The sequence below is a fragment of the Macaca mulatta genome, chromosome 10 (assembly GCF_049350105.2).
Source record: "Macaca mulatta isolate MMU2019108-1 chromosome 10, T2T-MMU8v2.0, whole genome shotgun sequence".
Taxonomy (NCBI): Eukaryota; Metazoa; Chordata; class Mammalia; order Primates; family Cercopithecidae; genus Macaca; species Macaca mulatta.
The window spans coordinates 8230530-8247849 of NC_133415.1; the positions used below are offsets into that span (position 1 = coordinate 8230530).

The 17320-nt window shown below is 58.4% G+C and overlaps 2 protein-coding genes across 4 annotated transcripts in view; both read left to right on the top strand.

The window, feature by feature from the left end:
* SCUBE1 (signal peptide, CUB domain and EGF like domain containing 1) overlaps nt 1-17320 on the top strand; it is a 143891-nt gene that overhangs the window by 102140 nt on the left and 24431 nt on the right. For all 3 annotated transcript variants that reach the window (XM_028827624.2, XM_015150522.3, XM_077949395.1), the window contains 4 exons: nt 3396-3512; nt 10509-10631; nt 13190-13306; nt 14872-14994. In XM_028827624.2, coding sequence (XP_028683457.2) covers nt 3396-3512; nt 10509-10631; nt 13190-13306; nt 14872-14994 — 480 coding nt within the window. The remainder of the gene's footprint in view (nt 1-3395; nt 3513-10508; nt 10632-13189; nt 13307-14871; nt 14995-17320) is intronic.
* Nucleotides 5664-17320, top strand: part of TTLL12 (tubulin tyrosine ligase like 12) — an 86896-nt gene continuing 75239 nt past the window's right edge. The window contains exon 1 of the mRNA XM_077949398.1: nt 5664-5681. The gene's annotated coding sequence lies outside the window, so the exon portion shown is untranslated. The remainder of the gene's footprint in view (nt 5682-17320) is intronic.

A 17320-nucleotide genomic window follows, 5' to 3' on the forward strand; every position in this document is an offset into this window, starting at 1 on the left:
CAGCCCAAAGGACCTAGGTCAGTTTCATTGTTGCTCCCTCTACCCGTCTTGCATTTATAGTGAACATCTAAAAACCTCACAACGATATGGCTGAGGTGAACACCGCAGACATGGCCATCCCTGTGCTATAGAGGAGGGATGGAGGCCCAGGCAAGGAGCTGCAGCCTGCCCCAGGCCCCAAAGTCGGAAGAGGTGAGGTCGGGCCCAAGGCCAGACTGCTCCCTCCACGTGACCCTCCCTGCCTGCACAGAGCCTGACAGACAAAGTCCTGGGGACTGCTGGCTCCCAGTGCTCTTACGTGAGCCTGACGTGGGCACGTTTCTCTGCCTGCCCAGGATGAGGCAGTGGTCTAGAGGAGGGACGATGGGAGGCAGTGACAGTCACAGGAGGACAGCGGTGGCCTGGCCACAGTAAGAGCAGGGGCTAGAGCTGGGAAGTGCTGGGGAAGCAGCAGGCCCAGGCCCTGGGTCCCGGCGGATGGGAGGGTCTTCAGCTTGGGGCAGGTAGGGGTAGCATTCCTGCAGCCAGGGAGCACTGGGGGAGGAGCGGCTAGAGGAGGATGATGAAGAGTCCAGTGGCATGTGCTTGGTGGTAGGGCCCTGGCGCTGCCAGGTGGGTCACTGCCCACAAGGAGCCAAGGGTGCTAGACTCAGATGGAGCAGGTCCTCTCCAGCTCTGCCACTGAGGCTGCAGAGCCTTGGGCTGAGTTCCTGATGCTCTGTACCAGGTCCTCTTCAGGGAAGTGGAGGGCACAGGAGCCATCCGGCTGGGAGCCTGAGAGTGGGAGGCGGAGCAGGGCCCGGCTCATGGTGACCAGGTGGGAGACAGAGCAGGGCCCGGCCTGTGGTGACCACGTGGTCCCTGCCATGGATCGGGGTGGTCAGCACCCAAGAACAGGCCCTAAGGGACTAAGAGTCCCTTGTTTACATACCAGCCATAGACTGAGGCAACTCGGGAACTCAAGCTGCCTGGTCCAGAGAGCGGGTGACCTTTCAGGTTGAGCTTCCAAGTCCCATTAGGGGCTTTAGGCAAGAGAAGAGCCTCAGGATTCTTGGAGTCTGTTTGGCCAGGTCCATTTCTCAGGGTCACTGCCCTCAGCGCCTGCACCACACCTCACCTCCCCCTCCGCAGAGACTCAGTGCCCTCAGCCCCGAGTTTTCAGCGCCTGTCTCCCCCTACCCTCTGCACCCTGCCATGTACCCCCATCTCTCCAAGGCCTGAGCCTTAATTACCTCCACCTGGAAAACAGGCAGGTTTTCTGCCTGCCTCTCCAGAGAGGGACTCTCCCACAGGAAAGGCTGAGAAGGCAGGAGGGGAGCCCATTGGCTCCTGGATTCGGGGGTGGGAGGCAGGAGGGGAGCCCATCGGTTCCTGGATTCGGGGGGTGGGAGGCAGGAGGGGAGCCCATCGGTTCCTGTATTCGGGGGGTGGGAGGCAGGAGGGGAGCCCATCGGTTCCTGGATTCGGGGGGTGGGAGGCAGGAGGGGAGTCCATTGGTTCCTGGACTCGGGGGTGGGAGGCAGGAGGGGAGACCATTGGCTCCTGGATTCCGGGGTGGGAGGCAGGAGGGGAGCCCATTGGTTCCTGGACTCGGGGGTGGGAGGCAGGAGTTCCCTCTCTGGTTGTCAGCCCAGGGAGGAAACTAGCAAGTCAGGCGCATGTAAGCGGGTTGATTTGACCCTCACCTCCACCCTGGAAGGGAAGGCTCGTCCTTATTTCCAGGTGTGAGTGCGGAGGTGCAGCCCCAAGGGGTGGCTGCCTGAGTGGCTCTGTGAGTGACAACCAGGACTCATTTGCTGGCCTGCCCACCTCCACTGTCCAGTAGATGGCCCAGAGGGCATAAGCCGACCAAGTGCCAGTCATACCACCTGCATGAGCCTAAGGGAGGGTGACGCCTTCCCTCACGTGTCCAGGGCATCAGGGAGGCTCCTTGCGGAGGTGGGCTCTGAGTCAGGCCTTGAAGGATGAACAGGAGGGAGGCGTCCAAGCCCTGGGACCACCACAGTGCCATGGCAGGAGGTGGGAGGGCAAAAGACTGGTTCATAGAAACCACCCATGCCCAGCTGAGGTCCAGGATTTGAGGAGACACACAAAGGACGAGCCAGGAATAGTGTCAGAGTCAAGGCCACCTGCCTTCCACTGGCAGCCGCAGCTCATCCTACGGTGGTGACGGCTCAGCCATGAGCATGAAGAGGACGCCCACCACTGCAGCCCTGCAGAATCTCAGATGCACACTCACACACACACACAGGGGAATATGCGGTTTCCCTCTCCCGCTGCACACCCCTACGAGGTGAAGTTCAAAAGAAAGGCCCCATGCATTTCATTTAATTAGCACCAAGGAGTCCTGACAGCTGACAGTATATATTCATTTATTCCCCCCAGCCTGCAGAAATGCAGACCCTACAGCACAGGAACAGAGTATACCCATTAGGGAGACCCTTCAGGGAGAAGGCACACCAGGTCCAGGAGTCCAGGTGATGCCGAGGTGAAGGCAGGCAGGGGAATCCAGGTTATGACCGATGGGCGTCCATTGACTGTCCGCCTCCCAGCAGCAAGGAGAAGAGGGAAGCCCATGCAGCCACAGTTTCCACAAGATAAAGCCTGCCAGATGCTCGGGAAGAAACCCAGGTGGCAGAGACCCGAGGGCCGGGCGAGCCCCCGGCACCCTGGTGTGCCAGCTCTGTGAGCCCCTCCTCCAGGCCTGGGGGGGATCACTCACGGCATGACAGCTTCAGTGACCTCAGTTATGCCTGAGCCACTCTAGCCCCTTTGAATTTTGCAAAAAAAAAAAAAAAAAAAAGGCACTAGACAAGCTTCAAGTGGACACAAACCAGATGCCTTTGGAATATCACTCAGTGAGAACAGATGTTGGGCTGAAAGCCTCATCAAGGTGATGGATGATGTGTAGGTCCTCAGAACCTCCCCTTCGGGTCCCTGGCCGGGGCCACAAGCCACTCTGTTCTGAGATGCATTTGGGGGCCCCAGTCACCTCTAAGTAACCTCCAGCCTGGACTTGGAGTCTGAGTCCAGGCAGGTCAAAGTTTTAGGAATCCAGCCCTGGGCAGTTAAATATAGCCAGGCCAGTCTGGCCCCAGATAATAGTTTTAACCCTGTTGGCAGCAGCCTCTACATAAGCACAGCCCTCTGTAGTTTACAGACTCATCCCTCATCACATGCAACCCCTCAGGAACGGTGTCATTCCCCCATTTCACAGATGGGGAGCTTGAGGCTCAGAAAGGCAGCACAGCTTCCCTGGAGCCCCACAGCCAGAGAGTATATCAGAGCCAGAGCTTGAACCCAGGTCTCCTGTCTCAGAAGATCTCTCCACAGAAGGGGAAAGTCAGTGGCTTCTGCCCAAGGAGACTGAGGTGTCTGTCTCTTTCCCTCCCCAGAGACGTGTGCAGTCAATAACGGAGGCTGCGACCGGACGTGCAAGGACACAGCCACCGGCGTGCGATGCAGCTGCCCCGTTGGATTCACGCTGCAGCCAGACGGGAAGACGTGCAAAGGTCAGCATGTGGAGCGGTGTGGGCGCCCCTGCCTGTACTGGCCTGGCCAGGAGCCTCCGTGTGCTTGCACAGCCGGGCCCAGGGCTGGGCTGGATGGGGGCCACGTGTGGCTGCGGGAAACGACACATGGCAATCATTTGCGTTGCTGTTGGAGAGGCCAGGAAGAGGGAGGGCTGGCCAGCAGCAGAGTCCCTAGCAGGGTTCGAGAGAACGCAGGTCTTACGGCACATCAGCAGGTTCCTGGGCCAAAATGGCACTGATGTCCGAGAATTTGGCTGCACACTGGGTTAAACGGTTACGCCAGCGTCTCTACCGTGGGGCTCCCTGGGCCCTCAGTGATATCGTGGCTTCCCAAGGCGGGTGGAATGTGGCGCATTTCCAGACCCCTTGACCTTTGGTTGCAGTGGGTCTTGCAGAGCTGGTGGGGACAGTCTGGTGCAGGGCCATCTAGGACATGCATGTCTACTCATGCCAGGAAAAATAAGGACAGTGTGTCACTACCAGAAGGGGCAAGGCTGGGGGATCCCATCTGAAAAGATAAGGACTCAGGACTTCCGCTTGCCATCGGAAAATGAAGAGTCAGGAAGATCTGAGAGTGACTGCGGTTGAAGGAAGGAGGGACAGGGCTGGGCTGCCGGTGGCTGGCAGTGAGGGAAGGCAGAAGTGTATCCTCCCATTCGTCCCCTGAGTCACCCCACAAAGACTTACCGAGTACCTCCTGGGTTGAGGGGACCCTCGGGAAACAGGAAGGCTGGGGAGCTGGGAGAGGAGAGCTGGCTCAAGACAGGCGTTGGGGAAGGAATAGACCAGCCCTGGAGATGAGGAGATCCAGCTACCCCCAAAGGATGGACAGAGCCCTCAAGAAGCTGTGGGCCCTGGGGCAGGGTGTTAGGCCTGAGTGCTGGAGCCCCCTGTGCTGAAGGGTGAGGGCAGCGCTCAGTGCCCCCAGCATCGCTCCAGACCACCCTCCAATTGCCCCCACCCCAGCTCTGGGCAGTACCCCCACACTTGGCCAGGAAGGGAGCGCCTAGAGAGCAGGGCGCGGAGGGGGAGAGGAACTGGAACTTCCAAAGTCCAGTCGGGGAAAACATTGAAAGTGGAGGTTAGGGTGACTTAAAATAGCTTGAGGTGGACTTTTTTTAAGCCTGTAAAAATAAATGTATTTTTGTACAGTGTATGACTTCTTCCTTGCCAACTCGCTGGGAAGAACCGAGTGATTATTGACAGAAATAACAGTGCTTCCGCCTGTTTATTTGAAAATAAAGCCCTTCTGTGGCCACCACTCAGCCTGTTAATAGCCTCAGTGCGTTCCTGGCAGGCAAGTGGGCAGGTGGGTGGCGTCTGAGTCCTCGCCACATGACTCAGTGCCAGGAGTGACTGGCCGAGGAAGCCCAAGGTCCGCGCAGATCTGGGCATCTCCACAGCCCAGCGATGGCACAGCCCGCCAGCATTTGCCTTTGGAGGGCCAGAGGGGCAAGCAGAGCTTAATTCCTCGGGCAAGGCTGGGGCTGCTGGAATGGGGTCTGGAGGCCAGGAGCCACCCTATCTGGGCCAGATCGAGGCCTGGTACAGGGCAGGCATGTGGCCCAAGACGGGGCTACTGGGATTGGGGCTCCCACTGCTGCCCCCTAACCATCCCTCGTAGCCCAAGGGACACAATTCCTTCTGCTCTGGTTCTGGCTCTGAGGGTAGCGTGGCGCTCAGGAGGGCTGTCCACAGCCCCAAGGCGACCCCCCAACCCCCGCACCACCACGTTTCCTTTTCTCTTCAAACAGTTGGGGCTCTCTCACCAGGCTGCCCCACTTGGCCCTTTGGCCAAACCTCCTCCACGGATGCCCAGCCCCGGGCCTGTGGCTGTACTCAGAGCCCTTCGGGCCCTGGCTCCCACTGGCCAAGGTCAGAGATCACCTCACTTGCTCACGGAACAGGTGCATTTTCTGGACTCCTACTGTGTACGCAGGTTCCGGTGAGAAAGGATGAATAAGAGATGCTTCCTGCCTGTAGGGATCCCCTACTGAGTGCAGAAGACAGGTTTTCATTTTTTAAATCACTGAGATATTTGAGTATTACAGACTACTTGGTGTGGGATAGAGAAGTTCAGTATGGCAGGAGGTGGGGGAGGCCAGGGAGGGCTGAGGCGAAGAGGCGTTTATCAGGCAATGGTGGGGGCAGGGGAAGCATTTTCAGCACTGTGACTGTTGCCAGAGGCCTGTGGGTTTAAGGACCTGGGACTGGGAAGGATGCAAAGGAGGCGGGCCAGATGGCACAAGGCCCAGGGCTACCCTACAAGCTTGGCCAGGTCCCAGTCAGCACTGGGCAGGAGAGGCTTACGCCCAGGCTTTCATTTTGAACTGACCCTGGCCACAGTGGGGTCCCAGTAGGGTCTGGAAGAGCAGCCAGGCACAGCTGCTGTCACTCAGGCTCAAGATGGCAGTGCCAAGGCAGGACTGGCAGCAGACATAGAGAAGGCAGAGACCATACATGTCCATAGATGCCCACATTTCAGCACCAAGGGACTGGCTAGAACTGCCCACAGGACCACCTCAGGGAGCCTGGGAAACCAGACGGTGGCCTCCAGCCCCAGGGTTGGTGTTGTTGGTGTGTTCCCAGGCCTGGCTGGAGAGGCACAGGCAGGAGGATTCCCAGCAAACTGACGACCCTGGCCCCAGGGTTTGGCTCCTTGGTCAAGTGCACACCATGATCTTGGCAGGGTCTGGGGAGGATCTCAGAGGAGGGAGTTCAAAGGCTCCGTGTTTTCTGAAAGCCAAGATGTTAATGTCAAGCCAGAGGAGTGGCTGGAGAACAGAGGTCACAGCGGGCTTGGACAGCCCAGGGCTGCAAACCCTGGGCGGGCGGGGGTCACGTGGGCAGGTGGAGGCAGGGGTGGGGAAGTTGGGAGGTTTTGTCTGAATGTCGGGGACGAGGGGGGCCTGGAAGATGTGCCTAAGCCCTCGTCTCAAGGGCTCCCTGCTGGGTGCCTTGCCCATTTGGTGTTGGGAGGCGGTTATCTTGCTAATCGGTCCCTCCAAGAGGAAGGGGGTCCTGGGCCTCAAGAATAAGGATGCAGGACTGCAGCTTGCCATTGGCAAGTGAAAAGTTAGGAGGATGGGAAAGTGACTGTAGCTGAAGGAAGCAGGGAAGGGCTGAGCTGCCAGTGGTTGGCAGTGAGAGAAGGCAGACGTGTATCTTCCCTTCCTCAGCGGAAGCCTGCATTTCCCCCAGGTCACCAGCCCCTCTTCCCAGCATCTCCAGAACAATCCGAGAGAACCCCCCACCTACTGCCTGTTTCCTCTCCTCCCTGCGCAGTGCTCTGGGCCAGGCAGGCCACAGCCAGGGCTTTTACCCGAGTAGGAACAATGGTACCCTCGAGTGCCCGCCACCTGGCCAGCCCCACCCAGCAGCTGGCCCTCCCTGCTGGGCACTCCAGGATGATGCCAGCCCATGACCCCGTGCCCTCCCTCTGCTCCCACCCAAAAGCCCTCCCCTACGTGGTCCCCCATATGAGATGGGCAGGAGGAAGCCAGAACCAGTGTCCTGTGCATCCCTATAGCTCACCCCATCGCCCTGCCCCCATGCACACTCACTCGAGCTCCAACCCTAGGTGATGCACCCAAATAATCCACTCAGTGACCCGAGACCCCACCCTTCCCTCAGCCCGCAGGCCCGCTCCATTGTCTGGAATCACCGTGACCCATTCGTTCATTCAGTGAGCGTTCCTGGACACTCACGCTGGGCCCTGGCGTGCGAGATAGGAACAGACACCCCCAAGTCTGTGTCCCAAGGCCCTCTCATGCCCCCAAAGGCAGGTCCCATGAAGAGGAAGCTACTGGCTCTGGAAAGAACGCGGGAAAGGCTTTCTAGAAGGGCCGTTTTTCCCAGGGCTGGGGTCAGCAGGTGAGAGTGGGGGCTGCGGCTGTACTGGGTGCAGTCACTGGAGTCCAGGCTGCCACGGCAGGAACCAAGCAGGCTGGAGAGAGGAGGCAAGGCAGCCTGGCCGGGCTGGAAGGGAAGCACTGGGAGCCTCTGCAGAGGAAGGGCCCACATCCTAGCAGACTCGGGAGCCTCAGAATGCTGGCCAGCAGGCAGGGACTCAGCCAGATTTGTGTGTGGAAGGTGGTGCTGGCTGCCTGGTGGAGGGCGGTGGGGTGGGAACCCAGGGAGGAGTGGAAGGGAAGAGAGGCGCAGAAGCTGCACCCCAGGGGCTATGAGCCCAGCAGCCCCTTCACTATATCCTGAGGTAGTGTGAGGAGGGGGCTTCCCTCCATCCTGACCCCCAGGCAGCCAGCTACACCAGCCTGGGCCTCAGGCAAACATGCCTCCCTCTGCCTGTCTGGTTGCTATGACAGCCCCTTAGCAGACAGGCCCAGATGGGGCAGGGGATGGGACTGGGGGTTCTGGAGGGCCTGAGGCTCCACTGAGGAGGCAGGAGTGGTGAGAATGATCATGTGCTGCCCCTGTCTGCTTAGCAGCCTTAGCTCATTTCAGTTTGCTAAGGATGCTGGGAGAGGGGATGCGAGGAGAGGCACCATTTAGCAGCCTGGTCTGCAGATGGGACCCTAAGGCTCAGAGAGGTGCCTTTTCTGCCCAACATCGCACAGCCAACTGAGGCAGAGCCAAGATGGGCCTCTGTTCTTCTACCTGGGGCTTGTATCTAGAAATTCCCCATCCGCCTCTAATCCCGGGGTTGGAGGGGAAGGAATGATCCAGATTCCTAAACCTCTGCCCTGGAGCAGCACCGCCGGGCTTCATATCTCTTTCTGTGGTGGCTGCAGCGCCAGCATGATGTGCTGTAGCAGGCCCGTCTTTGGGTTCGCACGGCGCTGGTTGAGACACGGCTCCTGGTGCAGTGCTCTGGCCTCCTCTGTGAAATGGGAGCCCTGCTGTCTGCGTTGTTTTGAAGGTCACGTGAGATGATACCAGAAAGTACATGCTATGTCCCTCCCCGAGGCTCCCAGAGAGCCACATGGGCATCTCAACCCTGCACGCCTCTAATATTCTTCACCAGAGATTTGACCTCTAATATCCTGGTTTTGTCATCATTGGGGGACATTCCCTGGGAACACTGCTTTAGGACTCTGGGCAGGTCTCAAGTCCAGCCTGTTTGGTTTGAGGAAAGAAAAGTGAGAACGACATGGGCCGGCCTGAGGTCGGAATAGCAGTGCCAGGAACAAGTTGCCGCTACGGGGCTCAGTGCCATCTGTAAAGTGGGGGCAGGCTTACCTTCCGCACAAGGCAGTGCCAGTGATACTGGACGGGCACTCAGGCACCTGACCCAGCAACTACGCCCAGGATGGGCTCTGCAGGTGCTGGAATCTGCATCTGGCAGGTCTGCTGAGACGTGACCGGTGACCAACAGGCGCTGCTCTTCCCATTGTCCTCTCTGGAAGGGCCTCTTCCACTGCCTCCTTTTTGCTTCTCCAAGTCAGGGTGAGACCGCCGTCCTGAAAGCCAGCACTGATTATTATTTTTTTTTTTTTTTTGAGATGGAGTTTCACTCTTGTTGCCCAGGCTGGAGTGCGATGGCACGATCTTGGCCCACCGCAACCTCCGCCTCCTGGGTTCAAGCGATTCTCCTGCCTCAGCTTCCAGGTAGCTGGGATTACAGGCATGCGCCACCACACACGGCTAGTTTTGTATTTTTAGTAGAGACAGGGTTTCTCCATGTTGGCCAGGCTGCTCTCGAACTCCCGACCTCAGGTGATCCGCCTGCCTCGGCCTCCTAAAGTGCTGGGATTACAGGCATGAGCCACCATGCCTGGCCAGCACTGATTATTTTTTTAAGCCACCCTGTAGTGTAGAAATAAAACCTCTTATTTTTCTTACTCATTGCTGGAGAGAGTCTGGAGGGGGTGGCCAGCATGGGGAACTGGAGAGAGTCCGGAGGGGTGGCCAGCATGGGGAACTGGAGGTCGGGACCCAAGAGGAATTTGGGAGTAGCTAAGACTGTGTCCCTTGGAGAAGAAGCCCCTTGGGGACAGGGACCTCTGATGAAACAGAATGCCAGGCTCGCCCAGGGCCTAAGGGCAAAGCCCAGATGGGCCCAGCAAGGAAGCAGGAGCATGGGGGCTGACAGGAGTCAGGGCTGCGCTCAGGGTGAGGAAGACATCTGTGAGGCATCGGCGGCAGGCCATGCTGGGAGGGAGAAAGCTCCCCGTCCCTGGAGGTATGCAAGCAGAGACTGACTGGCAGAGTTGCTCAGGATGGTGTCATTTATTACTCGGGATTGGGCCAGGCAACCTTCGGAGCATACTACACCTCATTCACTGCTAAGTGAAGAAGCAGCTCAAACAAACAGGTGAGGAGTCAGGCTGGGAAAATGGGGAGCGTCAGGCCCACTGCATAGCGCAGCTGCCCACTTACCTCCTGAAGCCTCTTGAACCAGGTGCTTTCCCTCTCTAAGCCTCAGTGTACTCCTCCAACAGAGGCAAAAATGCCTACTTTTTGAAAAACGTTTCTTGAGCGCTGATCAAGCACCGGCACTGTGGAAATGTTTTCTAGTCCTCGTGATGTCCTTCAGAGTGGGTGCACTTCCTGTCTTCGCTCTGCAGACAGGAGGCCAAGGCTCAGGGGTCTAGGAGCTTGCTGAGGTCACCAGAAGTGGTGCCTGCCTGCTCCAGCCTCCCTGCTGGCCAGGTGGCCTCCCTGGACCTGCAGATGAGAGGACATGGGAGAGTCGCCGTCCCTGCTTTCTTGCTGGGCACAGCAGCCGTCACTTCCTCTCTACTCGATATCGCACATCCCAGGCTTGCCAAGTCTCAGGGGAAGTGGTGAAGCTTGGGGAGCTGACCCTTTGCAGTACAACCCAGCCCCTGCCCTGACCCCTAGGAGACAGGGCCTCCACCCTCTGCCCAGCTGGGGAGCCAGCAGCCAGCCTGGGGAGTGGGCACCAGGCAAGTCAGAGCAGTGTCATCCCTGCCACTAGTCTGTCGTCCCCCCGCTGGTCACACAAGCTGATTCTCCTGGCTCTCACTCCTCCATCCGCCTTGGCTCCCACAGACATCAACGAGTGCCTGGTCAACAACGGAGGCTGCGACCACTTCTGCCGCAACACCGTGGGCAGCTTCGAGTGCGGCTGCCGGAAGGGCTACAAGCTGCTCACCGATGAGCGCACCTGCCAGGGTGAGCCCCTGCCATGCCCCAGGTGGCCCTCGGGCCCAGCGGGGTCGTACCTCTTCCAACCTCCTGGGCTGACACGGGCTCCTAGGAGGGGAGGGGAACGCAGATGGGGTTGGGCCCGAGGAAACAGGGTCCTTTATGACTCTAGGGGACATCCAGTCCAATCTGTTCCTTTTATTGAAGGGAAACTGAGGCCCGGGAGGGCTTCAGCACATGTCCCAGGTGGCAGAGGGAGCCGGTGGCCGAACTCATCGGCTCACCCAGCCCCTCCCTCCCCATGTGGCCCACGGGCCTCCCAGCGTCGAACTCCTCTGGCTTCGGAGGTGGGATGCTGCCATCTGTTGGAAAGCATTGCACATTGCAGGCAGGCGCTCTCGAACAATCCTCACCTGCTGGAAACAAGGATAAAGAGAAGGAGGGGTCTGGACAGAAGCCAAGAATCCCAGCCCAGGACGAGTCTAGTGGGATCCAGGATGCAGCGGGAGCCCAGAGGCTGGCAGTGCAGAGCGGGGTCGGGGAAGGCTGCAGGGGAGGGTCCGTTGGTGAAATGCTTGAGGGGTGAGTAGGGATTTTCCAGGAGGAGCCAGGGAGGTAAACCCACACAGGAGATGGCACTGCCGGCCTGAGGAGGTTTAGGGGACCACAAGGAACTTGGTGGGGCTGGATGAGGCCATGAGAAAGGAGACAGGTGCCCTGTGGGCCTCACACTGGGAGAAAGTGCAGGGGGTGGGGCACCCCATGTGGCAGGGCAGGGGCCCTCTTTCCCTGACGATGATCCAGCTGTGGTCTGGTTGTTTTGTGCCTGTGGGGTACCAGCAGTTGCGGGCAGCATGTGGCCTTGTCTGGGTACTGAGCTGTGCTTCTGCCTGTCAGTGCAGCTCGGGGGCTGGCACAGGGCAGGGTGAGGCCCTGAGGAGTGAGGGCTGTGCTCCTGCAAGGTCCCTGAAGAATGTAAAAGCAGGAGGCTGGCGGGAGTGGCGCCAGGGCCGGCCGTCCTCAGAATCAAGTGTGCCCCGTGCCAGCCACTCCCTTCCCCAGGCTCAGCCTCTTCATTCCTGGACGGGCATCCTGGCCCTGTCCTCCTCAGGGCCTGAGGTCTGATCAGGAGCACAGCGTCTGTCCAGGCTCTATCAGGGTTCCTCTGACTTTGACTTTGTTTCTCTATTGGCCTTGCCAAGTTCTGCAGAGGGCTGAAGAGAGCCCTTGACCTTGCCTCCCAGCTGCCCCCTGAAAGAGGCAGGCGGCTGTCGAGGAGGAGGTGAGATCGCTTGTGAGGCCCTGTCCTCACCCGCCCCACCCCCACCTGTATCTTTTTCCACGCCCTTCCAGGCTCATCTCTCTGAGGCCTTGGGGCTCTGGGCTCCACAGGTCTAGCAGGGAAGGGTCCATGCTCCTTTGCTTGGCACTCAGGGGACCCCAGACACTCCCGCAGTCCCCCTCGGGCTCCACACAAGTGGACCTGCCAGGATGGCTCCTAGGAGGCTCCTAGGAGGGGAGGGGAGTTCAGATGGCGCTAGGCGCAAGGGAACAGGTGCGTCTCCTGGGCACCACATGCCCCTACCTCCTAGCAGCTGCCTGAAGCACCCTTCCTCCACACTCATTCCCTCATTCCAGGCTGGTTCTATCCTTCAGATTTTATCCCAGGTGCCACAAGCACCAGGAGGTCCCAGATCCTCCCTGGGAGGGAGCACACTCACCTTTGAGCACCCATGCACAATTTCTTCCTTGTGTTAGTGTTTTTATAAATATGAATATATGACAAATATTTGTGAAATTACATGAGCTAATGTTTTCAAAGAATGAACTCTTAACTGTTATGCCCTAGGAGGGGCAGGTTGGTGTCTGTTTTGCCTTCAGGGGTCCACATCAACTGTCCCATAACAGCCATTTTCTTCAGAATTTATGGCCAGGACAGACTTGTCTCCAGTGAACATGGTGGTTCGTTTTTTCCTTTCCAGGAACAAACACCCCATGATTCCCTCTTTCCCTTTTTACCTTGGCTGCCAGAAAGCTTATCATCACCTTTCATATTCTATCAGAGCTGCCTTTTTAACCTTTATGGGTGGTGTATTTCCTCTTCTCTTTTTACTTGTATGGTTTTCCTTATTTTCTCAAGAAACGTCATGGGGTGATGGGGAAAGATGCTTTGGTCAGCATCCAAGAGGCCTAGGTTTATGTCCCAAGTCAGCTGCCTCTGCAGGGCCCTGGGGCCAGCCACAGTCTGTTTCCTGCAGACGTGGGTTCAATGCCTCTCCACCACTCCTAATCAGAGTTGACTATGAGATCGTAAAATGGCAGAGATTCATAATAATCCCCTCCATTCACAATGTTTCTGCCCTGCTCATCTCCAGAAAAGAAGTGAGGTGGTTCCCAACCCAGAAACAGAAGGCTAATGGAAACACAATGGAAAGTCGAGCAGCAAGAAGGAGTCTCCCATTTGCGTCTCGGCCCAGGGATTGTGTGTCCACAGATGTGCCTTGAGTGACTGAGAGTGACAGGCCGTGCCTACCTACTACTCCCTCAAACTCCTCCCCCAACTTTGTCTCCCTGTGGCCATGCAGACATTGACGAGTGCTCCTTCGAGCGGACCTGTGACCACATCTGCATCAACTCCCCGGGCAGCTTCCAGTGCCTGTGTCACCGCGGCTACATCCTCTATGGGACAACTCACTGCGGAGGTCTGCAGCCTGCCCGCCAGGGCCACCTCCCCCCCGAGGCACGCGCCTGGCCACACGGCCACCTACACTGCACCCCGCATCCCAACCCTGCCCTCAACCCTGGGGGGCCCGAGGCCTCAGCAAGGACAGGGACTGCTGGGCAGAGGGGCTCAGCCAAGGGCAAGTGGGGCAGGGCTGGGGAGACAAGGGGTAGCAGGAAATGGTTAGAGGTGGGTAGCAGGTCTCTGCCAGTGCCAGGGCTTGACCAGATGGGCATGGGACTGGAAACCACATTTACTAGAGAACCCGGGCCAGGAGCGGAGGCAGCCAAGACATGGAAATTCCAGACAGCTCGTTCCAGGGAGGCTCACAGCAGAGAGGGGCAGGGTAGAGGCGCAGTTCGGGATCCCCAAGGGGGAGTGTTTGGCTAGGGGGTGGGGAGGCACTCCAGAGGCTTCCGCGTGAGAAAGCAGTGGACAGAAGGACCAAGAGGCAGCCACAGGGCTGGGCCCACAGGAGGAGGGAGCTCAGAGGAAGATGCAGATAGGGGGCGCTACCCCGCCGTGCAGGCTTCGGGAGCCCACAGGGGAGTTGGGGGTGTATTCCCAGTCAGAGGAGAAGCCTGTGGAGGGTTTAAGCAGGGGTGCAATATGGTCAGGTTCATGGAACTGGATGCCCCAGTGGCCGCATGGAAAGGAGAGTGGAATCCAGGGTACCACTGGGAAGGCAGCTCCAGGCATGGGAGCGCACACTGCTGGAGCCAGGGCAGGGTGGGCAGGGATGGAACAAAGAGGAAGGTTCTAGATGTATTTAGGAGCCAGAGCCAGGCTGCTGGGACTTGGTGTTATATGGGCGTGGTGGGTGGAGATTGGGAAGCCAAGGACGGTCCCCTGTCTCTTCCTTTTCTGTGGCCTGGGGGCAGCCACACTCACGATGCCAGGCCACTCGAAGATCAGAGAGGGTCAGGCAAGAATGTGATCAGGACACAGCTGGTGCTTGGGCTTCTGGAGGTGGGCTACAGATTCTTCTGGAAAGACTCTCGAAAACCTGGGCACCCCTTCCCTGGGCCTGCCCAGTGCAGGCAGCTCAAGAACTAGCAGAACATGGAGCCCAGCCCCTTCCCCCAGCTCCAGCAGGTGCTTTTGGTCAGAGGAGGTGACCTCGTTCACCCTGGTGTCTGTTGTACCGCAGGGGACCTGGGGCTAGAAAAGGGCTTGTCCAGAGTCCCATGATAAAATCAGTTTCACAGTCCCTGGAGCAGTGCGTATTCCCTGCGCCACAAAACCTGGTTGGGTTGGAACTTTAATCGCGTGCCACCTCCTCTGCCCCCCAGCCTGGGGTGCAGCTGCCTGAGTTCAGAAAAACGACTGAGGTTCCTAGGGGAAGGGACGTTGGGGTCTGTGAGGAGCCTTCTAAACCCCCGCGTGTGTGTGCGTGTGGCGTGTGCACTGCTCCTCTGCATTCCGTGATGCTGTCTGACTCCGGGGGTCAGGAGATTCTCGGCCCTCTTGCCCCGGGTAGTCCCCTCCCCTGCCAGCCGCCAGCCGCCAGCCTCCCCTCTGCCCTTACGCCCGCTGTGCTTCCAGATGTGGACGAGTGCAGCATGAACAATGGGAGCTGTGACCAGGGCTGCGTCAACACCAAGGGCAGCTACGAGTGTGTCTGTCCCCCGGGGAGGCGGCTCCACTGGAACCGGAAGGACTGCGTGGGTAGGTGGCCACCCTGTGCTGGCTCCTCCCCTGTACCCGGGCTTGGATGAGAGGGGCAGTGGCTTTTCTGAGGTGGGGCTGAGCAGGGCAGCCCCTCCCTTTCCTCCAGGCCTTGCCTTCCCGGGCAGAGGTTACTCTGCTGCTGGGGTATGGCCGATGGGAATGAGGACTTGCAGAGAAGGAGGGGGTCCCAGGCAGAGCATGCCAGTGTCAACCAGAGGCACAGCAACAGGGACCTGCGGTGGGGAGGAGGGCACAGAGGAGATCTGGGGGTCTGTGTGCAGCCCCAGCCGTGGGGCACAGGGCCCTGCTGACGTCTCCGTAGAGCTAGAAGCTTAGAGGGAGTGGGTGTGGAGGCCTCTCCTCTGGCAGCTTCCCCTTGTCCTGCTGGGGAAGCTGAGGGGGAGGAAGAGGGTCACTCGGGGTGCAGCAGCCTCAGTGGGGCACAGTTGCAGGGGATGTGGCAGTGCCTCCCGGAAAGCCCATGGTCCCTGCACCCTCTGCGGACGTGCTCGCAGCACTGGGTGCCCCTAGGCTGAGTTCTGGAGGGGCCCCTGCGTTCCCTGGTTCCCTGTACACAGGGCCCTGTCTGGGTGCTGGGGCTGTGGGCCTGCCCTCCTGGAACCTCGCACCGGGTCCTTGCCCGGCCACGCTCTAACATCCCCAGGGCAGCCTAAGTGAGCCTTGTAAATTTGAGTTACAACATCCCTCTGGGCTCTGAACTGCCCCTCCTCCCCCCACCTCCCCGCCACCGCACCGCACCGCACCCTCCACCCCTTCCACTACCACTACCCACCCCTCCTTTGACTCCTCCTTTGACTCTGAATCAAAGCTACAGTGCTTGGAATGGCCTGAAGGCCAGCTGATGGGATTGCCCTCTGCTGTCTCCCTCGCTTGCTTCAGGCCAGCCTCACTGACTTCACAGGGCCTCCACCAGCCCTTGGCCCGAGGCTGTGCACTTCTCTTGGCCTGGAGGGCTGTCTCCCAGCACTCCTCACTCCTCCCTTGCTGTGACGGTCTGTGGGTGAGGCCTGCCCCGTCACCCACCCAGAGCCGCAGCCTCGGCCACTTCCGCACCCATCTGGGCCCCCTTTGCTTCAAGCTGTCTTTCGTTCCCATCACACTCCCAGCCACCAGAAGTAATGTGCACTTTACAGGTTCGTGTTGGTTTACGTCCGTCTGTCTGTCCGTCTCTCTGTCCTCACTAGAATGGAAGCTTGACACAGTTCAACAGGTCTTCTTGGCCTGTCCCATTCACTGCTGGAGCCCCAGCTCCTGGAACAGACCCTGACAATCATAGACACGAGTCAGTATTTGTCGGAGGAATGAACGCGTTGGTGAATACAGACCATCATTTAATATCTGAAATCGGAAGGTTGAGTTTCTCACGTACTTACGGAAGGAACTGCTGTGCTGTTCAGACAAAGTCTCGCTGAACAAAGTCAAGTGCTGCGCTTCTGTTGAGTTTCGGGAAAGAGCTTGTTTGGGGTTGTGCTGGTTGGTGGCAGAGGCAGCATTAGGGGATATCCGTCTTAGGAGCACAGGAAGGATATGGTACCTTCAGATTCTTTGCAGGAAAGTGTTGTTCATTGAGGATATTACGGGGTCATTGCTCTGTGGTGAGCGGGTTTACGCAAACCTGCCTCCAAGGGCCAAGGAAACTGAGTGGCGGGAGAAAGAGGCTGACACATTTAGTTTCTCAGAAGGAAACGTTTGGCCGGGCGCGGTCACTCACGCCTGTAATCCCAGCACTTGGAGAGGCTGAGGTGGGTACATCACCAGACCACCTAATTTTTGTATTTTTAGTAGAGAGGAGGTTTCACCATATTGGCCAGGCTGGTCTCGAAGTCCTGACCTTGTGATCCACCCGCCTTGGCCTCCCAAAGTGCTGGGATTGCAGGCGTGAGCCACCGCACCCGGCCGCTTCTACTGCTCTTTACCGTCTGCTGCTTTTGAACATTTTCTTCCATCCAAGATCCTAACAGTTAGGTGAACTCATTGTGATACAGACCTGATCACCCAGGACAATAGCTATCCAATGATATCCTGAAATCTTTTTTTTTTTTTTTTTTTTTTTTTTTTGAGACGGAGTCTCGCTCTGTCACCCGGGCTGGAGTGCAGTGGCCAGATCTCAGCTCACTGCAAGCTCCGCCTCCCGGGTTTACGCCATTCTCCTGCCTCAGCCTCCCGAGTAGCTGGGACTACAGGCGCCCGCCAGCTCACCCGGCTAGTTTTTTTGTATTTTTTAGTAGAGACGGGGTTTCACCGTGTTACCAGGATGGTCTCGATCTCCTGACCTCGTGATCCACCCGTCTCGGCCTCCCAA